Genomic DNA, 27,901 nt, shown 5'->3' on the forward strand with positions numbered 1-27,901 from the left:
TCCAAAAACCAGAACAATTTTATTAGGGCATCCACAATGGGATGCCCTAAGCGACGCTCTATGCACCGCCATGTTAGTATTTTATCCTCCTCCTATTCCACCTGCAGTGGGCGGACTATAGCCCGCCCTAAGCGACGCGCCAAGCATTTTACTATTTTGTATTTATATTTTTATGTTTGCAAATGTAAATAAAAATAATAAACAAATAAAAACAACACAATTAAAGGGAAATTCTAATTTTACTTAATTAAAAAAAAGTTACAAAATAAGAAATAAAAAAAGCACTAAATACAAAAAAAAGGAGGCTAGTCTAGAGAAGTCCCAACTTGCGGTTGAGGCCATCGATCATTCGCTGGATCCCCTCGATTTGAGCCGGGTTGGTCGCCTGCACGAGGGCGGTGTGCGCGTCCAACAACGTCCAGTAGTCGGAGGAGGCCGCCATATCCGCGTACGCATGGGCCGCAGTCGAAGTCGCGGACGGCGTCGAACTCGGGGTCGGTGACGGGGCCTGGTCAGGCGGCGCGACGGAGGTTGATGTGGCCTTGCCCTTGCCCTTGCCCTTGGCAGCCTTGACGCCAGGGGAACGCTGGGAGGACATCGGTGTGCCGGAACTCTCATCCTCGAACACCGGACTGTTGAGGTCCATCGGAGACGCGCCGCTATCGCTACTTGTATAATCATTGAAGGTGCGCTTCGACGCCCTCCTCCTCGCCGCCATCGATTGGGGAATCACACCACCAACGAACTTCTGCTTGTCCCTCAAGAGCGCCCAGGACTGGTAGTGCTTGAAATCGCCGTACAATGAAATGTACGACTGCATCGCTTTGTCCCGCACATCCGCGAGACTCTCGCCACTGGCCTGCTCCCTCTCGCACTTCTCGTACTCCGCCGCGAACAAATTTACCTGCTTCTTTATTTGATCTCAGTGCTTGCGGAGCTGCTCCCTGTGGCGCTCCCAATACGCAGTCACCCTCTGGTTGTTGGCGTACACTGGATCCTCCGAAACATCAATCCAACATCTCGTCAAGACGATGGATTCGGGGTCGGAGTAGTTCGTCCTTCCCGGGGCGAACTCTTCACATACCTCCGTTGTAGGCAACTTCTGGGCTTGTGCCTTGGTCCGCTTCTTCTTGGTGGCGGACCCAAAAGCGGCGGCGGCGGCGAGCCGGCCGCGAGGTGCGGCGGCGGCGGAGGGGCGATGTGGAGACGGTTCCATATCGGACAGCCCGTATGAGTCGGTGGAAAAGTCGGGATCGTACTCGGTGTTGGTGTCGAATGGCCGGTATTCGTCGGGTTCTGTACTCGGCCATCGTGCACCACCGAACATCGGACTATTCGGATAATCTCCGGAATCCATTTTGCTTGAAAATGTAGTGAATTTGATGAGAGTGAAGTGAGAAAAATGAAATGTGAAAAATGAAGTGAAAGAGGAATATATAGGTTTTGAAAATTTAATAAATAAAAAAAAAAAACTAAACCGCGTCGCATCGTCTGTGACCCATCGTCCGCCTCGTCCACAGTGGCGGACGATGCGACGGACGATGGGTATCCTCCGCGCATCGTCCGCGGACGATGAGTTACCCATCGCCCGCGATACTGCAGTGGCGGACGATGCGACGGACGATGTTCGTCCGCCCCATTGCGGATGGCCTTAGTTTTGGCTTTTTGGAATCCAAAAAATTCGTTGGAATCCAAAAACACGGCATTATCCAAATGGCAATCAGCCTAACCGCAGAACTGACGTTCGTCAAAATCCAACATCGCCCGCCAACCCCATATTTTTTCATACACCACACACACTCACACGAAATGGTCATTTTCTCTCAAACTATAAAATAAAAAGTAAATATTCCATATTATAAACACTACACACAATCACCTCCCACATTCCCCCCCCCCCCCCCCCCCTCTCTCTCTCACCACACGCGCACGAATTCCATCGTCCTCGCTGCCATATTCACGGAGCTGATTTAGAGTAGTTTCAGAAACAGTAAGTATCGCCCGCAGATTTGAAACGTCATCTCGAGCAATGTGATTTGAGTTCGGTCATGAATTAATTAGAAATTCTCGTGCTCGATCATTGCCTAGATCGCCGTCGTGAGCTGATTTAGTTTGTTAATCGGTGCCTGACAGGTTTCAGATGGGGAGTTTACGTGCGATTTTGAGGCATCCGGATGATTTGTATCCATTGCTGAAGCTGAAATATGCGGCGAGGAATGCGGAGAAGCAGATACCGCCGGAGCCACACTGGGGATTTTGTTACACCATGCTTCACAAGGTTTCTAGAAGTTTCGGTCTCGTTATTCAGCAGCTCGATACCGATCTTCGTGATGCTGTGAGTGATCTTCATACTTATTCTGTTTTCGGTTCAATCATCGATGTCTTTGAGAAGGAACTTCTAATTTCTTCGTGCTTGTATGGTGATGATCGATGTAGATTTTCTGTTGTTATTGAACCGGCTAATTTCTCAACTTCTGTATCCAATAACTGAAGAACTGCTGCATACGACGATATTAACATATTAGTATGCAATTATTGGTTTTTTTTATAGCACATTTATTACGATACCAAATAGTCTCATATTTTGACTATTGATCTCACAATAAGCAGATGGAGATAATGTCCAATTTCATGGCAATTCTACTGATAGATTACATAATTTATACGGTCAAGAAATTCTAGTTTCCAAGTAACTTTCTATATTGTCACACCAGAGAATGACTGCGTTATTCTTCTTGGATTTCGCAGATTTGCATTTTCTATTTGGTTCTTCGAGCACTTGACACTGTTGGTAAGGTTCCTATGAAGAATTATAAGAGTAATCATTCTAACTGTTGAGATCATTTTTTCATTGTTATTAACTTATTTGACAGAGGATGATACTAGCATAGCAACAGAGCTTAAAGTACCTATTCTGATGGCTTTCCATCGTCACATATATGACCGAGAATGGCATTTTTCATGTGAGCTTTAACTTTTGTCTTTCTTATTTTTTCGCTGGTAATTGTGTGATTAGGAAGTTGAACAGGACGTTATAAGAGCTAATTTGCATTTTGATTGTGGATAAGAGTTTTTGCTTATAATGCCAAAACCTTGTGAATGTCTAGCCATTTTGCTCAATAAGCATCATAGACAACCATTTAGTTGTCAACAAAAGAAAACATCTGTATGAAGATTGAATTGAATGGTCACTTAGGCAGCTAGGACTTGATGCATCTCACACAATTTCCTATAGTCACTCTTAAAACCAAATCAAATGAAAACTTTAATGGTACTGTTTATTTTTGCTTGATGAGCTGCATTCTGCTAATTGTCTCCAGGTTTGATACTATTTACAGCTAAATTATGACTTTAATTAACAGGCTTGTAATGTTGCATTGACAATATAGTCAACTTTAAAAGTTAACTAGAGATGCAATTTTTGTGACATCATGTTGCTTCTGCGTTCTTGCAGTTTAACGGAACAGTGTGTTTCATTAATAGAAACTCTGATGTGCGAGGAACATATATGCTAACTGGAAAACCTTGGCTTATTCTGTTGTTATCCATAATCAGTTTTCAGAAGAGGAATATCTCGATTATATTTTTTGTTATTTTAAGTGAAGAAATTTATTTATACGTCCAAATTCATGTTATATATTTGTTTCACAGGTGGTACAAAGGAGTACAGAGTTCTAATGGACCAGTTCCATCATGTTTCCACTGCTTTTCTGGAGCTTGCACCTGGGTACTCTTTAAGCGGCATATATTAGTATATTACTGATGTGATTTGGTCAACATATAACATGGCATTGATAAAAAGAGAAATGAGTCCCAAGATTCCCCTCATAGATATGCAAATTTATTGAGCGATGATTTAGTTATAAATGAATTTGGCAATGACCTAGATCAGGAGTTTTTTTCTATATGCGTTTCAAATGATATTTCTGTTGGTGGCTGATGAGGAAATGTCTGAACAACATTATTAGTAACCTGAAGCAGAAGGTTTGGAATTAAACAGAAGTGCCACTGACTGGAGAAGATAGGTCTGGATCAGATCAATACATAATTCAATCTGGAAAGTTGTGTACAATATTGACTTCATAATGTCTTTCATTCATAGGTATTGGTTTGGGCAAGACCTAGGGTACTGTTAGTTCTGATGGATTGAAGTTGGAAAGGTCCATATACTGGCATAATCTTGTTTAATATTTGCTGACATTCAGTTGTGTGGACCAGGAAGTAGTTTTATATCTAACCAACAGCTACGTAATATTGCTTCTGAATGATGTGGTGAAACGGTTTCGTTTCCTTAAATGCGCTTCAAAAAGAGTAACTGCGGTACAAAAATTCTGGTGAAGCCACTAGGATAAGCCTAGTCCGGGACAAAAAAAAATAAAAGTGATAACTGATAAGAACGTGTTCAATCTCATTTGCATTTGATTAATCTTATAACAATGCACTTTTAAGTTCTTGATGTCTAGGATGCCAATATGTACATAAACTATCTTCACTGGCAATATGAGGATCACAATTTCACAATTGATGCCTCCTGTCATTACACTTCCAAACAGTGCAATGGTAAATATAAGCAGACTGAGAGCAAGAAATTCAATTAAATTTAAGCAGATTGATAACATGACAGGTGTTTGTTAACTTTGTCTGGACTCTGGTAATAGAATTTCAGAAGAGTAGTACCAAAAACATTTTACTTTTCAGTTTAAATTATAGCCTTCCTCATATTTATCTATTAGTAGTTGAAGTTAATTTGGTAGTAGTTAACTACTTCTATGCATGAAAGATAACTTTCAACCTCCCCAATTTTTGCAGTTATCAGGAAGCAATTGAGGATATTACCATGAGAATGGGTGCAGGGATGGCAAAATTTATTTGCAAGGAGGTATATATACACCAGAATACCAGATTGTTTCTCTGTCCATGGATTGAACTATGAAGTTATTTATCCTGGCTTTTGAAGTAGATTCCATGAGATTTAGAATTTAATTTAGATAACTTATTTTTTTATTATTTCAGTACCTAGACACATTTTCCTCTGGCCTCATTATTAGGGAAATAGATATTTTTTCTGTTTTAAAAACATCAGAAATCATACTTTATAATATATCAGAATCATATTACTTTAATGTTAATTTAATAACCATAATAGGTACTCGTAGCCAGAATATTCTTGTGCTCACCAGGAAAATCTCATTTAATTACTTATGACCAATTTTCACTTTCCAGGTAGAAACCACTGATGATTATGATGAATATTGTCATTACGTGGCTGGCCTTGTTGGATTGGGGTTATCCAAACTATTCCATGCTTCTGGAAAAGAAGATCTTGCCACAGATGAACTGTCCAATTCAATGGGTTTATTTCTTCAGGTACCTATTCCATCTTGTGGTGACAAGTCAAGTCATCGCTTTAGAGATCTCTGTCATTTTTAACTGTAAGAACTCTCTCCCATACTTGGAACAATACAGAAAACAAACATTATCAGAGATTACCTTGAGGATATCAATGAGATACCAAAGTCACGTATGTTCTGGCCTCGTCAAATATGGAGTAAATATGTGAACAAACTTGAGGTAAAGAATTATTTCCCTTGAATCTAATGAAACATTTTCAAAATTTCAATAGTCATGTTGATCGAATACGTATGTTACACGTGAATTAGATGTCGAAAATACCTTACATGGTTCATGTAATGTTCTCAGGACTTGAAGAGCGAGGAAAATTCAGTTAAAGCAGTGCAGTGCCTAAATGACATGGTCACAAATGCTTTAGTGCACGTCGAAGACTGCCTCAAGTACATGTCTGATTTGAGAGATCCAGCTATCTTTCGCTTTTGTGCAATTCCACAGGTATACTTGTAAATACAGTGTTTTTCATATATCTGAGGTTTGGATTTTCACCGAAAGTGCATCTGATTTCCCATTTTCTTGACCAGATAATGGCAATTGGGACATTAGCTTTATGCTACAACAACATTGAAGTCTTCAGAGGTGTTGTAAAAATGAGAAGAGGTATGCTGACATTCTTGATGTTCCTCTTGCTAGGTGATTATGTGATTGTAACTGTTTTTTTACATAAAATTTTCCTTCCTGCCATCTCTCAATTCCTTTTCCTTTTTTAGACCAATTAAAAATTCTAATAATTGTGTTTTATGTCTCTTTTTTTCCTAGGCCTTACTGCTAAAATTATCGACAGAACCAAAACAATGTCTGATGTGTATGGAGCTTTTTACGACTTCTCTCGGATGCTGAAATTTAAGGTACTTCTTGTTTAGACCTATCAAAAAGCTGGTCTGGCTGGTCGCCCAGACATAACCTCACGAAAAACTGGCTCTGTTTGTTTCCTCTTATTTGGTGTTTAATTTGTGAAAAAGCAAAGAGCAAGTAAATCTGTGGTGCTATTTTACAAAAAAAAGTCTCATTTTTTCAAGAGAGGAACATGTTCGGCAAATTTGATTTGGTTTGAATAGTATTATATTGAAAATTTCAAATTATTGCAGAACACATTTTCAGCATTCTTCAATTCTCTATTTAATGGATACATCTATTGTTATTCTCTCTCTCTCTATTTATACTTATAAAGTTATAGTGAACATTTTAAATCAGTCCTCTTTATTTGAGTGCTAATACTCAAGCTCTGATTATAAATCATATGCTGAGGCATTTCTGAAAACTTAGTTTTTGTTTGTTATCTATGCCCATATTTTTATGGGACGGAGGGGGTATTTTTGTTTTCTGATTTTTTCATATAAAGGTCCAATTCCTTTTACTGGAACTATGTAAGATCATTAGAATTAATTTCGTATGAGCATTACGCTCAACCATACGTGTTGAATGATAGACCTTGTTTAAATGTTTTATTGTTTACCTTTCGTAATTCGCTAAAAGAAATGTGGCATCATCCTTTTTAGGTTGACAACAATGATCCTAATGCGGGAACGACAAACGACAGATTAGACACTATCTTGAAAATTTGCAGGAACTCTGGCACCTTGAATGAAAGGTATTTGTAGTTTCATTATGTTATGATATTAGACAAATCTTATCTCTCCTTTTACGACAACCCTCCTTTTATCTCATAGGAAATCTTACATTATTGAGAGTGGCCCCCAGTACAATGCTGCTTATATGGTTAGTTCTGGATTTCATTTTTTAGGTTTTCATTAAAGAAGTCATATGCCTAATAAAACAACTACCTAATTGACAAATGCAGGTTGCTATTTTCTTCATCATACTAGCAATTCTTCAAGCATACTTCGCACCAAAGAAAGCTGTCTAATATCTGTGAGTCTTTCCCGCCTCTTCTTTCTCCAATACTGCCACTTTTATGTGAAAATATTGTTAAAGCACAACAATGTTGTTTCTAGTTGATAAGAATACAAGCTTTTTATTCAAGTCGATGAAATTTAGAATTATGTTTCATGACTATATATATTCAGTCCCCTGTCTCTAACATGTTAACTGAAAGTAGTAATCAAGATGGAGTCACCACACACAGGAAATCTGAAAAAAAAAGAAAAATCACGTTGAACTGAAATTGAAAATAGTATATCAAAATTTCTCACTGACCAGCATAATAGCAGAATGCTTTTATTTTTTAAATAAATTTCTTTTGTGAGCTCATACTGTATTCCCTCCCGATTTGCAGGATTGGTTTATTGGAATGAGAACTACTACTTGCTTGCTACTACCCACACGAGCTAATTCCACACACAAACAAGCTTGTCACTGAAAATAAAGCAAAAAGAAAAAATCATGTAACGAATTTGTGCATATGTTTGAATTTGTCCTTTGTGTTGCTGGACTGGTATTAATAACCTAATTAGACCCACAAAGTTTACTGCTTGCTTATTCCAGAATTGCAGTTCTGCATTAAACCCAATTACAATTTGCATGTTGATATTAGTTTTCAACCACATATTGTACATTCAGCTATTTTCTCGATATTTGATGAGTATTATGTATTTATTTATTATTAATATTATTATCTATTGCAAAAGACAAACAAGGGTTTCAACTATTACAGTTACTGCGGCAACTAATTTATAATAGATACGGACAAACATAAGTTGGGACTTTAATAGGGATACGATAAGAAAAAGAGAATAAGATGATATCATATGGGCAATGAAGGTAAATGCGCAACATTTATCAGCATTTAAGGAAATTAACAACATCGATGCCCAAAAGAGGAGAGCAAAATATGCAATACTAATCAATTCGAGGCCAAGTACAGCAAAATCAAATGAAAACATAATAAAGAAAACATGGCATTTTGTTATTATACACATACAAACCAGAAACAAATTAACTCGATGAACCTGCAGGCAATACACCAATCTGCAAAATTTGCACCAAATAATGATTTAAGAAAAGAAAGGGAGAGTAATCCTTTCTGTAGTTGGCGAACTCTAATATTATGCATATATTCCAACAATAAAGCACAAAACCAAACTCATGATAATAGTTCAAAAAACTTCTGCAAACTTGCTGGCAAGAACACGCTCACGCCTCTCGATATAGCCGAATGGGAACCAACCGGCTCTGCCTTTGCACTCACCCTCTGCCCAGCCGTTGTTCGAAACCTTGAAATGGAGGCAGATATCATTTAAGCATAAAATTAACACAACTTTGATACTAACCACTATTCAAACACAGAGATAGCACATTATAAAGTAAAGGAAAAGGGAAAAAAAACTCCTGCCTCTCTAATTTGAAAAAAAAGAAGCATAGTTTATAGCTATACTTTCAGTTGTTTATTGGTCATAATGCACATGTTAAGTTCACAATTGAAATGAAAGAAAAATGAAAAAAACAATAATAATAGTAGTAGCCACTCTTTTAAAGAAAAAATAGAGTAGCCAGAAAAGCCTTTGGCAAAGGCATATCCTAAATAAGACCATTCCTATTCTGTTAACTAGAAACCAATATAGTCCATAGATCTTGCCTGATGGATGGTCAAGAATGATATTCAAACGGGATTATGCATTTTATGCATAAGATAATATTTTGTTCACGATTAACAGATTAAGGTTAATTTTACCAGACTTCACTTAAATATTCACTGTAAGAGAAGAAATGTTGATCAACGGCTTTCTATTGAGTACGCTAAGAATAGAACAGGACTACTTTCAACATGATAATAGACACGTTGACTGAGAACATGAGTACTCAAGACTAGCATACCTTCCGAATGACGAGATAGTCTCCAACTGACAAAGTAAGTTCCACCTCGGATTCAGCATGATAAGGATACATGACCTGTTTTATCAGCAATAAAAAGCGGGATAAGTAAGCTAAACACCGATGATCGAGTTTACTTAACAAATACTGACATATAACCTTAGCAAACTAAATACCTCCCCAAGAAAGTAACCCATAGCATCAGTCGATCCATCCTGTACCGGTGAGGTAGGCAGACTATTTACTTCTTCATATGCTGGAGGTGCAGGCATACTGTCCATGCTTGGAACTGCAGCAGCAGCAGGTGAAGGTGAAGGTGCAGGAGCAGGAGCAGATTCAATCCTTTGGCGCTCAGACATCATCTGAAAAAACATAACTCATCAAACATATATGGAAACAAATCATAAAGCACAACAAGAGGGAGCAGAAGTTTTTATATTGGGGGGGGGGGGGGGGATATGCTGGATTGACTTACTTCTCCTTCTAGCATATCAAGTATTTGAAGAACTCGCTGATGGTAGGCTCGTTCAGCTTCAACCTTAAAAACAAATACGGGATATATTAGGTACGAATCCATAGACTAGTTTTAAACATGAGCCCAAACTTTAAAAGTATGAAGGCAAATTACCATAGCAATTAGTCGTTGCAGTGTCAACCTTTGTTGTTGAGCTTCTACGGCAGCCATAGCAGCAGCAGCCTCTTTCCCTAGAGTGGCGACATTTGACTTCAGATCTTGCAATTTAGACTCGGCTGCCTCAAGTTTAAAAGCCATGTCAGGATGGGCATTTCCTTCCCTTAATTTGGCTTGTCTTCTTGCAACTTCAACAGCCTATCTAGTTCCAACAATCAGTGTAACAAGCTGGTGAGGGGATCTCCATCAATAAGCAGCATGCGAACATCTCAATTAATAAGAAAAGCAATTTAAGTGCATCTAAGATCCCGTCAATCACTAACGATTTAACTAAATTAAAATACCTGAGCTTCAGCCTCTTGCCGCATCCTGTCATATCTTTGTGCTAGATGACGAGCGTCCTCCAATGGAGCTCCCATAACCATAGCTCTCAATGGTTCTGCCACCTGGCATAGAAGAAGTCAAGAGTTATTAATGAACTAGCTGTCTAAGTCTCGTAAAATAGATTGTGCAGAAAGTTTAAATTAGTTGATGAGGAAACAGAGATGATAGAAAATCTGAAAGTCAAAGTGCATCCAGGTAACAGAAACTACAGTGGACTAATATTGCGATAGAAACCAAATGTCTGTTCGATGTGTAAAATTCACACGATTTCCTAGTGGGATAAGAGTAAGTTAATTAAAAAATCTAACTAAAGCATAAACAAAGTTGGAACAGGTGAATGGTAAGCTGATAAATTAAGTTGATAATAACTAAATAGGAGTACAAGCAGAATATGCAAAAGATGCAGGTAGCAACAATGCTGTTATGTAAAAAACCAACACAAGAGTCATGTTTCGGGGAAGCAAAATAATAACCTGTGTGCCTAAGGCCTTCAACAGATTTCCGCGTTCTTTCTCCATTTGAGCACGAGTTCGTGCAAAATTTAATGCAGCTTTTGAGAGTGTACTCCCGCTGGTGCATGTATTTTCAACACCATATTTCCTGCTATCTTCTGACAATTTTGTTCCTGAAGGGAAAATGACACATGAAGGATTTATTATATTTACACTCGACATATAAGATCATTTTGAATCAACAAAACTAACCTATCTCGACTTGTTTGGACCCTGTTACTATATAACCTTCAACACCACGAACAATGTCTCTCTGGAAATGCTGTAGTATGAAAAGACAAAATGCAATCAGAAACTTATGATACATAATGAATACTTTAGCATTACAAACAGGATTCCTAAGTCAAAGGCTGAATAGTTAGGAACCATTGTGACAGCTCCCTAGCCCCCAAGTTATAACACAGTTACCCACTCTCCCTTTGTATGTGTGTCTCTCTCTCTTTTGCACACTCAAGTGAATTTGTGTTTATGTTATGGTTGGGATGAAGGATATAATTCCCCTTTAGATAAGCTTTATGCTATGGCTGGGATTTATGAAAACTGATCCAGATAAGCTTATGCTCTATGAGTTACGACAATGACTTTCCACATCCCTAAGCATTTAACTCCACAATAGGCAATATAACCTTGGCAGCTCGAGTGGATATGTATAGCTTTTCAAGCTTTTGGTGCTGCTGGAATTCTGCATCATCAGGCATGACATTATCTGAACCACCATAGGCACCAAACTGCTTCAAAACAGCCTGGAAAACGAGTTCAGTGAAAACAGAAGTACAAAAACACCAGATATATATCTGAGTTGTATAGTACTAGTACAATTAAATATCGTGTAGTCACAACTTCAATTCAATGCATATAACCAAATCCAGGCTCCAGTATCAGACCAATAAACTTGTACAGTTGCACGCGCTCATTTGCATTTAAATCAGTTCAAATTACAATGTTTAAACTCATATGCGGCAGTCAAACGGATCAAAAAATTGAGAGATCATCTAGATTAACACGAATCCACATATCACTTACCGTTAATTGTCAAAATCTATTTACATTAAAAAAACAACAAGAGAATTAACGCCAGTAAACCTAAATCGAGGTGGTAAACAAACTGAATTTCAAATCAATCAGCTAAACGAAATCAAATACAATTCCAATTATGGATGCACAACATATTCCGGTATCATAAATTCTACAATTCATGCCAATCCGAATGATCACAACATCCAAATTGAGCCGCCCGATCCGACTGAAAAATTCTCATAAAAAATCCTAAACGCAGAATCAAATTTACACACACATCTGCGAGTTGCACAGCGGTAGAATACCTGCTGTTGCCTGGCGACCTGCTCTCGGAGTCTGGACGCTTGTTTTCTGATGGCTTCCATTCACGAATCGATCAACACCTCCCGCAGCTATAATCCACACACACAGCTGAAACAGTTCTATTTTTTTTTTGCAGAAAAGAGGAATGTATACAGCAAATGGATTCAGGTTTGAAGGAAGATCTATAGCTATAGGCGTCAAAATGATTTCGAATGTGCCTGATTTTTCCGGATAACAGTTTGCTGATGTACGGTTATTTTTTGTGACACAGAGCAAAAATCAGATCTATTTCTAATTTTCTTAAATTTACATTCTCAAATTTACACTTATATATATTACCAGTGTTGTTAAATTGATGTTTAGAAAAAGTCATTCGGTCGAAAGGAAATTACAGTAATTCAAGCTTACAGAGGTAAAAAGGAGGCTAAAAATTCTATAAAAAAAATTACTTTACTAGTAGTAGTATTATTTATCAATAAGTTTTATTTCGAGATTTATTGTCAACTATTTATAGTCAGATTTTGTCTCAAATATGGAGACGGAATTTTCAAAGAATAATTAGAAAAAAATAGTTTGACATTCTTTGTTACGCAATTGAAATATTTGCTATAATCAGATTGAAGTTTCAAATTAAGTTTATGAAATATGATTAAAATTATTAGACTAAAATATAATACTACTGTACATCTAAAAGTCCATTTGATAGATAAGTAAGACTACAGATCACACGTATGGGAAACTTCTATTTATACTAGTTACACGTTGAATGAGATCAATTTGACGGCTTTTAGGAAACAGTCAAAAAGATTGTAAGGACATGGAATGAAGATCATATAAATATTTTCAACTTAATAAAAATTACTAGCAATTGTTAAATTGAACGATTCGTAATAAAGTTTGAAATTTAAAGTATAATATTAGTAATAAAAAACATTGGTCACTTTTCATCCAACCGAGCTCGAGGCAAATTGTGTTCGGTTCATTAGGTTCGAACATGTTCGAATTCGTTTGTTCTTTATGTTTGAGAGTACGCTAATCAAGCTTGTTTCTCAATCGAACTCGAGTAACATATTGACGAGGAGCATATTTAATTTTGAACATTTTACTAGCCTTTCTTTATGGGGCTCAATCAAGGGTCACACAAGCCAAGCTCAGGCTTGAATACAAAAATAATTTTGGTAGTAAATGACATGAGTTTTAAGGTAATATTAATAAAGTAAAAAAGATAGAGATAAAAATAGTTGAATGGTTGTTAATAGAAACTGGGACATGCCATTAGAGAGAAACTTAGTGAATAATCCAAAATAAAAAAATAAGACTACTTTTTTTAAGACGGGAAGTAGTATCACACAAGCCGAAGCTGAGCTCGGACAACAATGCAATAGCTCAAGTCATCGAGCTCGGGACGACTATAATTAGCCCGGCTCGCTTACAGCTGTGTAATGGAGAGACAGTTAATTTACTGTGTGAAAGATTTGATCAAAATCAAATTTTGAGCAGATATATTTGTTACATCTGTGCCATGCACATGATGGGCCTGAGCTTGTTCCATCCCTGGAAGGTATGATTCAAATAGGATGCCCTCTTTTTCTCACCAATTAATCACAATTTGCATCTCAGTTCTTGACTGTATACTAGTACTATTATACTTGATTATATATGACAGCTCTCTATATAAAAGCCAAAAAAGAGAGGACAGAAGATAAGTGCCTCTTGATTTAATGGTAGCAAAGAAGCTTCTACAGGATTATTTATGGAAGCTCTCATAGCAGGTTTTCACAGTGTCTAGTTTTCCATTTCCCTCAACACTGTAGGTTGCTATCTTGCTTTGTTTGGAAGAATAAGATTCTGCTACGGTGTAGAGGCTTGCCTGGTGTAGCTCGTGTGATGCCTAACCGAATATATCATCTGCACACAAATTGGAGTGAGGATTTTCTGCAAGGAGATAATCAGTTGGCTGATGGAATCCTCTTGAAAGGTGTAGGTGTTGTTTATTCAGGTGCGTAGGTGCTTGCTTGCAGATGTTTGGATGTTCGTTTCATGTCATTCGTTCTTGGCTTAGTGCAGGAATATGGCCTGAATCCGAGAGTTTCAAAGACAACATAGCCATGCTGTCTCGTTGGAGTGGAGTTCGACTAGAGGGTTAGGAGTTCAACCTGTCATACTGCAACGGGATAAATCACGAGCATAATGAGGTTAAGTTAAGCATTAAATCAAAAGAAGTTGAAGTTAAATTGTTTAGTGGAATAATATAATTATTTGACAGTATATGTTAAGCAAGACACCAAAGAAAGTTGAAGTTAAAAAATCATTGATTTGAAAGCTCTTGATCAATCAAGAGAAATGACCCCTTTTGTCGTTTTGCAATGTTTGGTAGTAGTACTAGTTTATGTTAAGCTAAAAATAAGAGGAAGTTGAAGTTATTTGGCTTTGATTTGAAGCTCTTGATCACTCAATACAAATGACCCCTTCTGGCTTTTGCATTGTTTAGTATAGTAGTATCATTATTTGAGATAGATAAGTTTTTTCTACACATTGCACACACAAAATCTTGAATCAGTGCTACCTAATGTTGAGCAAACTGGAATGCCTTGTGACACGGGGAGGTGGTTCTTTGCTTTGAGACGGGAACTTGGTGATTCTCCCACACGGCAGCAATAGCCGTGAGAGACGCCCCTGGTGTTGGACTCGTATCAGAGGGCACCAGCACAAGTGGACTTGCAATTCAGCAACAAACTAAACTATCTCAGTTTTCTGCTTATTTTCGTATATCACAGATCATTTCTCCTGAAAATTGGTGTTCTTTTGTTTTAAAAACAATCATGTGATCAAAATGCTCTAGTAATTTTTTAATTTTATCTCTTCGATTTTACCAATGATATATTAAAACACTAATCACTCTAAAATTGTCTTTTTTTAGAAGGGGGAGTATAAATAGGTACATCAAAATTTATACAAGTAATAGACTTGTCGACATGCTACTAGCTAAAGAGGGGGTTGATAAATCGAGAGTGACAGATATCAGTCGAGGATCAGTGATCAATGCACAATAGCGATATCGATGAAACAATATGGATTTGAAAAAATAAAAATTGGCTAGCAAAAAATAAAGGTTGTTGAACTACTTCTCATGTTGAGTTTAATGCGAATTCGCATTTCGGGTTCATCACTCTCACTATCTAAGTAAATAAATAGTGTACTACTGTATGAATTATTCTTTTTTTTTTAGTTTTGGAATGGCTACAGTCACAAATTAATTTTACCATAAACATTAAATTGAATCACATCACGATAATTTTGCTTTTTTGGAAACTAACTACGTTCCAGTAGGAGTATCAAGTTTGATCATGAGCCAAAAATATCGGGTAGATTTTGAGTGCACTACATTGATTTAATTGTGTCAAGTGTGATAAAAAAAAGTCTCCTACGTTAGTCAAATGTGATAATATACATGTAGTGAAAAATACCAAACAAAGTGCAAAGTTACCAATTTAAAATTCATGGAAAAAATACCTTGACGAAAGTTTATAGTTTTAGGGTTATTTAATATATAAGACTTTATAAGCTTTACGTAATCTTTTCAATTATTTTGTTTAATGTTAACTACATACATTTTGAATAATACTCCTCTTCAGATCGGGTATGGGCCAACTTTGGTTTGATTTGATCCGTTAGCCGCTTTTTGGTATATTGTGACCCTTCAAATTGTTATTGTTTCCTAAGTTTCTCTTTTATTTTACTATTAATCGGTTGCTGGTAAATAAATTGTGTATTAAGTTATGCAGATGGGATGGGCTCCACCGTGTACATTTTTGAAACGGCTTTTTAAATGCAAATTTTAATTTTAATTTTAATTTTATATTTCTATGTTTATTTAAAAATAGCTTAAATTTCAAAAAATACAAATAATGTCATGAATTTTCATAAAATTTGTAAATATAGCACGGCCTTATATTGGAGAGTTCCCAACTGCTCCTACTGCTTTTATTGGTCTGCTTTACCAAAGCCGTGGGATAAAAAATACTCCCTCCGTCCCACATAATTTGGGATATTTTGAACTGGCACGGGTTTTAAGAAATCTAATGGAAAGTAAGTTGAAAAAGTTGGTGAGATATGAGTCCTACTATTAAAGTACTCCATTAGTTTTATAATAAAATGTGAGTAGGAATGAATTAGTGGAATATAAGGTCCACGTGGGACGGTCCAAAATGGAATAATAAGTCAAATTATGTGGGACAGAGTGAGTAACGGCCCAAAATAGAATATTGGGTCAAATTATGTGGGACGGAGTGAGTAAGGATTTCAGTATAATTTGAATAAAAAAGTGCAACGTCTTGTTATTTTTATAAGTTTTATACAAACTCGTGTATCTTTTGAATTTTTTAAGTTTGGGCTGTGTTTAGTAGAAATGGATTCAAAGTTCACGTCATAAAATATCTAAGTAATTAATTTAATTTTCTTTTACTTCTTAAAATTGTAGTAGTAGTTTAGAAATGCATCACACTATGGAAGTATGGATGTAATTAATTTGAATTAAATATAAACGAAAATGAAGCGGAAGTAGACTTTACACAACATAATTGCGTCGATTTTGTGGTCAACTTAATTTCGTTCACTGTTTCGATGTGTGCAGCAAACTGAAAGGACCAATATTTGAATGTTTCAATCTCGTGTATAAAAATAAAACTTAATTAACAGACAATACTCTTCTCTATAAATTTTTTTTTTGAATGTTTCAATCTCGTGTATTTTGAGACGGCATCATAATTTCTATTCACGCTCTTTATATGTACTCCAATTATTCTATTAATTATACTCCAATTGTAATAATATTTGGTGCATAGTTATTGAAAAATTACTATTCATTTAATCCGACCTCGATACATATATTTACATATGCAAGCGTTACAAATTACAATGATTGTATCATCTTTTGATCCTAGCCTACTAGGACCAATTAGGCAAAAAAAGTCCATAAACTTTAGACTTATTAAAGTAGATTTTTATACATGTATCTAAAGCGTTTTTTTGTAATTAGACGCTTTGTGTTTGGCATCTAACTTGGAAATAATTTATATAATTGTGTAAAATTAGGTATTAGAAGTTGGAAGAGTATATATAGTGTGTAGTGTGGTGGGCAAGTGGAATGATAGAGCAATTGTTGGAGAAGAAAAAAAGTGTGGGGCAACCGGCAAGTCATGCGACGCAGCCCACTCACTCTCAATCCTCTAGTGGATGTGTTTTTTTATGGTTTATCAACGTGTATATCACTTCCTTCATAATACGTGTCCTTCGATTTATACCAGCATAATATAGTGGAAAAATATTCCCTAGGCTAAATGAAGGATTATTAATTCGCTATTCTATTCAATTCAATTCAATTCAATTATATGGTAGATTTTTAAATAAATAATGGAGTAGTAGAGTATTTTACCTACCTATATATATTTAATTATTTTAATTCTTTTATTATACATCAACAGTTGGGACTTGTGTCATTTAATCCAAATATATACTAAATTGCTTGTATTTTTATCCAATATTTGTGAAATGCATGGGAGTTAGTTACATACAAACCCAATCAAATGAAACTAATTATTCCGTTTATGATGAGATTATATACGTACAGTTCTTTAGAAATATCACTAATGTAAAAAATACGAACTAATTTGAATTATGATTTCCATAAGAAACAATTATCATAAAAAGATTGCTCCTATTATTATTACAAATAAGCAGCACTGACCTATGATAATGATTTTCTTATACTCCATACTTCCAAATTAACGTCTAATATTCCTTACATTAGTGACAAATTTAAACAATAGCATTTGTGGGATCGGTGATGTGAAAAAAATAGGCAAAAAATTGTAAGAAGATAGAGACTATGAGAAGTAATTACTGACAATGAATGCCAAACAAATACGAAAGCCAATCACAATTCCAAAATATTGGATGAAGCTTTGGTATCGTGGAATCGACTATTAGACTGAATTTAATCGATTGTTATGGGTGCTTGTAAAATCGGTCGACCCAACCCACACTAGATCCATGATTTCTAAATATTGAAAATGTTAAAGGTAGGTTAAATTTTTATTGTTTCTTCCCTCGATCAAGGCTAAACTTGCGGATATAAACCAGACCATATATGGGATGTATCATTTCGAATTCAACTTATTTAAATATGATGTGACTCATAGTATTTGAGCCAATGCCGGCATAAATTTCAGTTGAAAAGACAACTTCTTTATTTGCAACCCACGTGTCGAGCAAAACGACACCGCTTTGTGGATATGCACGAATCATGCATGCAATGCAATGCAATCGAGCGTTTGCGATAATATCAAACTAAGTTTGTTCGATGCTACTTAAGAGTTTGTAAAATCTTACTGTTGGGTATATATTACACATCTATAATACTAGTATATATAACTCAATTGTATTCAATTAATAAAAGTCAGAAAGACAAAAAAAAAAAAAAAAAGGTCAGAAATATTCGCCTCACATTAACCTCCACACCAGGACTATATTGAATTATTGATAGTGTATAGTACTTATAATTTTGTTATGAAGATAAGAATTTCATTGTATTTATATTCAGACGTATATAAAATATGATAATTATATTCAAAATGGATTACTTGATTTTGTCGAGGCTAAAATTGGGTGCCAAGCCTTTACTGTTAGTAAAGTGATTCCAACATATTTCCTCAGAAAAGAGAAAAAAGGTACTAATTGTAACCGAAATTTATATGCAACAAATGATCGACAGCGACAATCTCTACCATTTCATTATATGTAGATATTATAAAAATTGAACACAATTTTCCAAAATTAGGTATCTAAATTTGGTATGAATTCCTTATTATTCACATACTTTAATGTCCAATGCATAAATTTTGACCCATTTTATAATTTCAACACGATAATTGAAATATTAGACTAATCTCATCACCATTTTTTTGTTAAAGAAAGTAGGCTAAGCCTGACTCTCCACCTTTTAATTTATAGTGAAATTGAACCCATTCCCCACCCAAAATTCTATGGTCATAACTCATATGATATATGATCGATAGTTGGAGTTGCTTGTTTTAATAGAACCGGTATTGTCAAAGTGCATTTGCATGGCCCTGGTATTTTCAATTCGACTAGTTTAAAGATTGATGTTGCACGTCTATAATGATCGAAAAAATTAAGTCTCTAATTTCTAATATAAATGAAAGATGATGATGTTATTCTAATAATTTAACAATTACGTTATTTTTTTTAAAAAAATAGACGGCTATCTACCTTCGACCTAGATTTCATGTATTATTATTACTATTATTCGACGAGGAAACTATAAACTTAGTCTCTGAACTTTGTCATCACATTTGCGGTCCTTAATAAATTAGTAGTATATCATACGTCCATTAATTAAGTCTAATATCACCAAACGGACTTTTTCATTGTTTTAAAATATTTTTGTCATTTTCCATTTTTTAGGCTTCAAAAGAAATACTCCTACTTACTAACAAGAGAAAAAAAAAAAAAAAAGTCCTCACAACCCAATAAATGATTTAATATCGTCTAATGTATCCACGAATGATGCATGCTAATAGATATAGTAAATGGACAAAACGTCCTTTTAAGACAAAAAATTGGAAGAAAATACAAAAGTGTTAATACAACTTTCGTACCACCGAAGATGGTTCATTTTTAGTTTTTTTTTTATCCTAACCAAAATGACATATTATTGCAAATAGAAACACTTATATCTCTATTTTATTTCCTCTCCACTTAATATATAAAATAATACCACATAAAATTTCATACCATTTGATAAAAAGATGATCTTCATTAGGATGAAGAAAGTATACAAAATACAAAATAGTGTAAAAGTCCATGCAACGATATTATGTCCTAGTCCATGAACTTCAAATCCTATTTATCGTGACGGACATAAGAGAATGACAAAATTTATAAAAACTAAATTTGCATTTATTTTTTCTTATATAATTGACAAATAATATAATAATTAAAAGTCGTAACTGAAATAATATATAGTACAGGGACGCTTAAATCCAAAGTTGAAATAAATAAAAAAGGCGGTGACGCGATATAGTGTAAGATTGCCGGCGAAAAGACCAAAATGGACGGCGCGATGAATGCGGCAAAGTTGCCTACTTTTCTTATTACTCCAATCTTAAAAATCAAAATACAATCAATCGCATAAAGTTAAAATAACAAATAGTAATTCAAATTACAGAACATGACCCCTCTCACTTTTGAATTATCAAATTTATCAACTATTAGCGCCATGACCCATTTCAAACTTTCAATTTCTTGTGCAATTACAATTGCGAATGACCTGCCACATTGCTATTGGTTATGTTTACCACTAGTATTTTAAATCTCGTTTTGATTAGTTTATGCTAGATTTTGTTTGATTAATCAATTGAGTACATCAATTAACTTCAAATATTCATACTCGCTTGCTTACTGAATTCAGATCTCAAATAATTTGGTTTCAGGGAACCATACAGTGTCCCTCCGTCATCCTAAAAAATTTGTTCTTTCTTCCATTCTATTTCATTTTAGTATGTCCTACAAATTTTATCACATTTCATTTTTACTATAATTTTTTTATAGTGAACATCACATTTCACTAGCTCATTTTCAATTACATTATAAAGTAGGAGTAATACAAATATTAAATATGAAATGTACATTTTCACTAATTTTTTCAACTTACTTTTTGCTATATTTCTTAAATTTAGTGACGAATCAAAATATATCAAATTTTGTGGAACAGAGAGAATATATCGTTATAATAAAAATGTTTAGCAATGTCACAATTTGAGTTGCATCATGAAAAATGTCACAAAATTTATTATAGCTTAATTTGGTACGTAATTTAGCTACACTCATCATCCATCTATAAATTATACTACTATGATACATAAAATGTAAGTAAAATTTGTTATATATAAATGAATGTAATGTAAGTGTGTGATCAAATACTAACTAAGTTACAGTAATAACTAATAGTAACTAATATCGACTTTGTATGTTTAAAATATCAACACCAAGATATAAATTTATCAATCTTCTTGTGTTGATAAACTTATGTCTTTATGTTGATATTTAAATTTTACATGTTGTATTGATATAATTATGTTTTTGTGTTAAATTTTAATACGCAAAATTGAAAGTTATTAGTTATTACTGTAAATTAGTTAGCACACTAAAACGACCCAATGTAGGTGTGCCCTATAAATGTAACAATTTTTGTAACATCTGGTTATATAACTAAACTTAATTTGCTATACATTTTAAGATATCACGAAGTACTTTTATTATACATCATAATATCTCTTGCTCACACACACTATACCTCTATCTTTTCTCTCACAATGATCTTCCCTCCCTCACACATTTACACACACGCAATTTTATTATAGTGTTTTTACTATTAGTATAATAATTTATTTTTAATAACTGATTATAAATTAGCTTTAAATTTTCACATATCACAATATCCAAGCTTTTAAATGTCACAAAATAGCTAAATTCACATATGTCATCAAATTTGGTGGCATATTTTTATTTTTGTGACACATAACAACTACCCAACTACTTTTTAAAAAAAACTACAATATATTACAATTGTAATTAGTAGCATTTAAATGTCATAATTCTTCGAAAATTACGTCCCATCGGAACATTTTGTTATATTGTACTATGAAATTACGTAAAAATGGATATATCACCCACATATATAAGATACATAAATGAATAATAGTAGTAGTATTCAAGAAAAAGAAAAGGGGAATAATTATATGCGTGTACGTATTATATTATCAACTATATATACAATCAGGCTGTGCAGCATAAATATAAATATATATAATCAAGTTCGATGGTTTAAAATTTAGTTTACACATTAATGAAAAAGAAAACAATAACTTTCAATATTAGTTTTGAGTGGGGTATTAACGTTTCAATTATTAATTTTTTGTCGACAACTGTTAGACTAATCTACACTACATGAAAAATTAAATAGAAATTCTTATATAGATTTTTGTATGTCGCATCAGTTGGTTGCAATAAATAACACACCTCAGTACCTCACTGATTAGTAATGACTGATCGACAAGCTTCTTATGTAGATTTCTGACTCGTGCAATTTTAATTTTTTTAAATTTCTTATGGAGACTGTACATTTTTTTAGGTTTTGTATCATGTATAGTATTTCAATTACTTATTTTAATATATGTATCTCGATACCAAGAGAGTAATTTTGCTACGACTATGTAATTTTGCTATCACAACATGTCTACTCATTTATTAATCAATTGTCCATGTTCTGAACACATTTTGTTGGATATTTATATTTGATTTTTTCTGCGTGATAGATTAAATATTTTCAATTTTTTTAAAATTTTGTTTGGTTTTCGAACTGTGCCACTTTCTATAACCAAAAAAATCATATAGTACCTTCAATTTTAACGATCACTTATATTTATCTCCTTCAAATGTACTAGTAATAAACTTATATGGTCGGTATACAATGCTAAAATATAGCATCAATTCTTACATCGAGTAAATACATTATGTAGAATTTTTATTTATACTATGCTCGTTCCGAGTAATTATATAATTCACTTCATGTGTTAGCATATTCAACACAATAAAAAACTAAAAATAAACTTGCGTAAATGTATTACTCCTATTAAATCTCGAATCTTAGCTCTAAGTCTCTAAAATAAATGCGTCAAACGAGCATTTATTTTCCTCCACTCAAACAAAAGAAATAATTGACCTGCTCACAATATATAGTATTTTATTTTGTAATCTATTATGCATGACATGTATTTATATAGGAGTATATCGAATCTCATTAAAATTATTAAAATTTGCCTATTTTCTATTTCAAATATCTCAATTTTATTGTTGACCACATTGGAAATAAAATAACCCAGCTTAAATAGTAGTATGTGACTTTTCTAATCCATAAACTGAGCAAATAATGGTCAATGGAAAATTCCTAGTGGAAACTGTAGATACGGTCCGAAGTCGAACAATCTAACCTTTTTCCATTGTCCAATTCCATGCAAAAACTATGAATAGTCAGCCATTCCTTCATTAAAAATCTCGCCTCCCGTGTTAATTATACAGTGCGTTACAACTCACCATTATACCATACACAATCTTTTCAACCCCAATTTTTATAAAGTTTATTAAATATAAATACAAAAAGGAAAAGGAAAAACCATTACCACACCCCCACCAGTTTCGCCCACGAACCAGCCTTCATTTCTGTGCTCAACTTCTTCTTCTCTCTCTCATTTCTAGCCTACTGTTTCTATCAAGGTATATATATGTGTACATATGCATGAGGAATTTCGGTTTGGAACAATTAACTGGATTTGTTGATTGAATTTTGCTCCTTTTTTAGGTTTTTGGGAATTTTTGAATAATGGAATGCATTGAGGCACGTGCGCTGAAACCGAGTTTCCTGTCGCAAATGGCTTTGAAAACGAATTCTCAAGTTTATTACAACGACGACGTTTGGTGTTTGACCGGAGTTAACAACGTTGTTTCCGAGGATTTTCCCGTCGAGGACCTGCTCAACCTCGATCTCCCCGAGAAGGATTTTCAGGAGCTCTGTTTTTCTCAGGAAGATGAGGATATTTCGCAGAAAGGAAATTCGGTTTATTCCTCTTCTTCGTCTTCCAATTTTTCCGGTGACTTCGACAGCCTCTCCGCCGAGCTCACCGCTCCGGTAACTGATTTTAAAAACATAGTTAATTAACATGCAATAATTCAGAATTATTTCTTGTAAATTTATTGTTTTTTTTTTCAATTTTCGGATTATAGGTTGAGGATTTCGAGAATTTGGAATGGTTGTCACAATTTGTGGATGATTCGACGTCGGAGGTGTCGTTATTGTGCCCAGCCGGAATTTTCACGGCGCAAACCGGAGTTTTATCAGTGAACCGGTCGCATCCGGTTCACAAGATGCAGGAGGTGAAGCGAATTATGCCTCCGTATTTCCCGATTCCGATTCCGGTTAAAGCCAGGAGCAAGCGGCCGAGGTTCACCGGCCGGCCGTGGTATCTGGCGGCGGCGCCGTTGAGCTCCGTCGACTCGTCTTCGACGACGTCGTCGTCGCACGGCTCCTCCACTTTACCCTCGTTTGTTTGGTCGGACCCGGTTCATGATGTTGAGTGGTTCTCCAGCGCGGAAAAACCGGTGCTTAAGAAACAAAAGCGGAAAACCGATGGCGAGACCAGTCCGGTTTTGGGCCGGAGATGTAGGCACTGTCAGGTGCAGAAGACGCCGCAGTGGCGAACCGGACCGCTGGGGCCGAAAACGCTGTGCAATGCTTGTGGCGTCCGGTTCAAGTCGGGCCGCCTCTTTCCCGAGTATAGACCGGCTTTTAGCCCGACTTATTCGAAGGAGTTGCATTCGAATAGCCACCGGAAAGTTTTGGAAATGCGGCAGAAGAAGGATACGGTCGTTGAACCGGAGTCAACGACACCGGTTCAGAGTCAGTGAGATTAGGATTGGTGATAGTTTTAGAACCGGTAGGTGCGGACCGGTGGCTGCTGAAATGTTCAATTTCGGTGGCGAACCGTAGAGATAGGGAGGTTATGAATTTAGTTGTTCTTTTTTCTTTAATGTAATCCATCCTTTATTTTTTGCAGTGTTTAGACTAATTTAAATTAGTGTTGCCAATTAAGATTATTTTGCGAATTTCATTCAACACTCTTAGTCTTGAAGCTTTATTTATTTTTCATATTTTCGATAAGAGCAATCAAACAATCGGTGAAACATTATAACTAAGTTATTTATAATATTTTTAAAATAAAATACATGCAAATTTCAACTTTATAAAGTTGCTTTTTTAAAAAAAATTAGAATTTTGCACATTTGCATTCATAAATAGATTGTACTACTAGTTGAACCATATGTATTTATTACTCTTTTGAATTGATATTAGAAGACATGCACCGATCAATGTGCCCCATTAATGTACGAATTAGATGACCAAAATGTGATAAATTTATATCGCTAAGGTCAAAAAAAGAAGATATGAAGTGAATTAAGCAATTGGGTTTTACTTCTATAAAAATAATGTGTGATCATTATTTGTGGAGGGCATAATAGTGATTGACTTGACAATGACAAATTTCTTATCTCAAAGCTAGCAAAATGCAATTATTGGGGGTAAATATGTAATTCAAAATGGAATGATTCCCGTAGTCATCTCCTCTAGGAAAAGTAGCCAGGTTGAAAAATTCAAAGCAGTTGAGCGGTTTCTGGCGATTTGCCTTTGAAAATGGAAAATCTATTGACGCGGGAGTCACTAAATTTACCAATTTACCCCCGCATGAAAATTCATTGCTTTGATTTGAAGATAAAGCAAATAGTTGTAATAATTTTGATGGATGTGGGCCCAGATTTGGCATTTACGTCATTTAGGTGGGCTTGGGCCCCACAGTTTGTTGTGTGTCCCTTGCCATTTTGCTGTTGCCCTTTGCTGTGTATAATTAATTCATTTAAATCCACACGCTGGCAAACTATAAAATTTGAAATATTCATAGTAAAAAATTAGCCCACTTTATATTAAATCCAAACCATTGTGGGGTTCTTTTAGGATGATTAGTTGATGTTGGGTGTGAAATTACTTAGAATTAGAAATAGAGGCTTCGAAACGTGTCTATTATAAAACTATTTTTTCGATTGTAGAATAAATTTGCTTGAATTGAATGATGTAAACAGTATATGTACCTCTGTTGTGTAAATTTTTATACAAAATTAATTAACTAAGTTGATTGTGTATTGGAAATAAAAATGTTGCTTTGAGCATTTTTCTTGTAAGACAGTGAGGCCCTTCTTAATATATGATGATGGAGCGGAGAATGTAGTGCAATTCAATTGGTAAGACGCTTCTTCTTCAACTATTAGGTCAGAAGTTTGAGTTATTATAACGATAAATAGGGAATTATTTTTTATTCTTTTATAATAAAATAAAAACATTAATGAAAATAGAGAAAGGAATGAAATGCTTATATGATGGAAGAAATGAGATAATTTTATGGAAATGCAAAAGAATTATCATTTCATTCCTATATTCATTTTATTTCCATCTCCATTCCACTCTATCATACTACCAAGAAGAGCCCTAAAGTTATGTGTGTGAGTTGACTAAGCAGTTGAGAAGTTAATGTATAAGAATTTTAAATTTTTAAACAGTAGAAAAGTTAATGTCTAAGAATTTTAAATTTAAATTCATTTACTAAGTCTAATTGCAATAATAAAAAATAAAAAAAAATGAAAGCAATTTATCAACAATCTTTTAGTGCAAATATTATTTTATTACATTAGTATTTAATTTCCCAATTATAATTCACTAATCATATGCCATCTCAATTTTATAACTCCCACTAATCATATGCTCAATTTCATTCGACGGGAGATTTCATGTAGTATTATTTTATGAGTTATATATAAAAAATAAGTATAAAGATTAATATTTTTATTTTAAGAAATATAGTAGTACTCATTTAGAGTATAACATCTCATAAGAAAAATTGTGCCATCCTTAATGTGAGATGAAGATAGTATTATTATTATTTATTAGAATATAACATAGTATATAAATAAAAAATATTATTTTATTTTGAAAATCAAATGTAATTTAGTTATCCCCTCTAACTAATAGGCTCAAATTTTGAGTTTCTACTGAAGATGAGTAATTTCAAAAAATAAAGAATACTCCAATATTATCAAATTTAATTAAATATATATTGGGTCCAGTTACAAAGATTACATCTCATAATTAAATAGTATATACTAAGTATTACATTATGTTTGGTTTATACGATTGACTCTCTCAACTTAATAATATATGGATAAATCATATTATAATGAGTCATAGTTACATTTTCCAACTAAAATAATCTCATAATTTAATCTTAGATGAAGAATCATATGATAATGAGTTATAGAAACCGAATGACACCATAGGAGGAGTAATAATTTTATCTTAGATGAATAATTATATGATAATGAGTCATAGCAACCGAACGACACCATGGGAGAATAATAATTTTTCATACACCGCATGGAAGACAAATGTATATGTTAATCTATCGCAGTGTTACATATTGTCTCGATACTCGATAGAATTTTGCTAATAATTTGGTTATATGTTTGTGTATACTGTATAGAGGAGGAAAAATAACAATATTCTGCATATAGTACGTAATTCGTTGGTTTTTTGTTAATGGAAATGAATGAAATTGTTAGGTGATGATTAGGTGTTACTTTGGATTTTAGCTTCTCTATTTCCAATGTTCAATCGATTCCGACTTCTGTCATACTGTTATTTGATATTTAATCCGAACTTCTCAGCCACCTTTTTTAATTATTTGTTGTTCTAAGTTCTAACCCATGATGATACAGTTCAGCAATCACAAGAATTCAGCAACAACAATTTGTTAGCAATCACAAGAATTCAACAACATTTAGCGGGAAATAAGGGACCAAAACTACAGAGAACGGTGAAATTACACCAAAATCAACTTCCCCCAAATGCCTTCTTGAACTTTTCTATTTCAGCTCATCTCAAACTACTTACATTATACACTACAAAAATCTCGCGATTTAGCAACGGAAAATTCCGCTGCTAAATGACTAAATTCCGTTGCTAAATCAGATTAGCAGCGGATTAGTAGCGGATATTGTCCGCCGCTAAAGACCTCGCTGCCAAATCACTTGTAGCGTACAAAGTCCGCTACTAAGACCTAGCAACGGATTTCCAACAGACGAAATCCGCTACTAAATGTTGAAATCAAAACAGAAACGAAAATGAATCAAGTTT

General features: G+C 34.5%; 3 protein-coding genes and 1 long non-coding RNA gene across 4 annotated transcripts; 3 read left to right on the forward strand and 1 right to left on the reverse strand.

The window, feature by feature from the left end:
- Positions 1-1,902: 1,902 nt before the first annotated feature.
- On the forward strand, positions 1,903-7,961 carry LOC125186802 (squalene synthase 1-like). The gene is made up of 15 exons (XM_048083254.2): positions 1,903-1,990; positions 2,134-2,335; positions 2,749-2,791; positions 2,874-2,963; positions 3,652-3,727; positions 4,810-4,879; positions 5,224-5,367; positions 5,467-5,571; positions 5,701-5,847; positions 5,934-6,009; positions 6,169-6,257; positions 6,909-7,000; positions 7,080-7,128; positions 7,211-7,281; positions 7,646-7,961. The coding sequence occupies exons 2-14, from the start codon at positions 2,141-2,143 to the stop codon at positions 7,274-7,276; spliced, it is 1,242 nt and encodes a 413-aa protein (XP_047939211.1). The 5' UTR covers positions 1,903-1,990; positions 2,134-2,140; the 3' UTR covers positions 7,277-7,281; positions 7,646-7,961.
- A 216-nt stretch (positions 7,962-8,177) lies between these two features.
- On the reverse strand, positions 8,178-12,313 carry LOC125186231 (SH3 domain-containing protein 2-like). The gene is made up of 10 exons (XM_048082582.2): positions 12,030-12,313; positions 11,334-11,450; positions 10,900-10,969; positions 10,669-10,820; positions 10,156-10,257; positions 9,809-10,009; positions 9,656-9,718; positions 9,357-9,542; positions 9,184-9,258; positions 8,178-8,582 (listed from the first exon to the last, which is right to left on the reverse strand). The coding sequence occupies exons 1-10, from the start codon at positions 12,087-12,089 to the stop codon at positions 8,466-8,468; spliced, it is 1,143 nt and encodes a 380-aa protein (XP_047938539.1). The 5' UTR covers positions 12,090-12,313; the 3' UTR covers positions 8,178-8,465.
- A 1,167-nt stretch (positions 12,314-13,480) lies between these two features.
- On the forward strand, positions 13,481-14,798 carry LOC148926811 (uncharacterized). Its single transcript, XR_016130228.1, has 3 exons — positions 13,481-13,588; positions 13,842-14,026; positions 14,095-14,798. It is a non-coding gene; the product is annotated as an uncharacterized LOC148926811 (long non-coding RNA).
- Positions 14,799-23,218: 8,420 nt separating this feature from the next.
- Positions 23,219-24,778, forward strand: LOC125186651 (GATA transcription factor 7-like). Its single transcript, XM_048083064.2, has 3 exons — positions 23,219-23,382; positions 23,468-23,794; positions 23,890-24,778. Exons 2-3 carry the CDS (start codon positions 23,489-23,491, stop codon positions 24,568-24,570), a joined length of 987 nt encoding a protein of 328 aa, XP_047939021.1. The 5' UTR covers positions 23,219-23,382; positions 23,468-23,488; the 3' UTR covers positions 24,571-24,778.
- Positions 24,779-27,901: the final 3,123 nt, after the last annotated feature.

Source organism: Salvia hispanica, chromosome 5 (genome assembly GCF_029641045.1).
Source record: "Salvia hispanica isolate PSC_SH4W2 chromosome 5, Shi_PSC_v1, whole genome shotgun sequence".
NCBI classification, from domain to species: Eukaryota; Viridiplantae; Streptophyta; class Magnoliopsida; order Lamiales; family Lamiaceae; genus Salvia; species Salvia hispanica.

Bases quoted from the DNA above. Each gene is read 5' to 3' on its own strand.
- LOC125186231 (XM_048082582.2), bottom strand. From the start codon at position 12,089: ATGGAAGCCATCAGAAAACAAGCGTCCAGACTCCGAGAGCAGGTCGCC. The intron at 10,258-10,668 runs GTTATTATTTTG...CTTCTATGCCAG, and splicing joins TGAAGGCCTTAGGCACACAG to GTGGCAGAACCATTGAGAGC. The intron at 9,259-9,356 runs GTATTTAGTTTG...CTGATAAAACAG, and splicing joins TGGGTTACTTTCTTGGGGAG to GTCATGTATCCTTATCATGC.
- LOC125186802 (XM_048083254.2), top strand. From the start codon at position 2,141: ATGGGGAGTTTACGTGCGATTTTGAGGCATCCGGATGATTTGTATCCA. The intron at 5,368-5,466 runs GTACCTATTCCA...GGAACAATACAG, and splicing joins CAATGGGTTTATTTCTTCAG to AAAACAAACATTATCAGAGA. The intron at 7,129-7,210 runs GTTAGTTCTGGA...TGACAAATGCAG, and splicing joins AGTACAATGCTGCTTATATG to GTTGCTATTTTCTTCATCAT.
- LOC125186651 (XM_048083064.2), top strand. From the start codon at position 23,489: ATGGAATGCATTGAGGCACGTGCGCTGAAACCGAGTTTCCTGTCGCAA. The intron at 23,795-23,889 runs GTAACTGATTTT...TTCGGATTATAG, and splicing joins CCGCCGAGCTCACCGCTCCG to GTTGAGGATTTCGAGAATTT.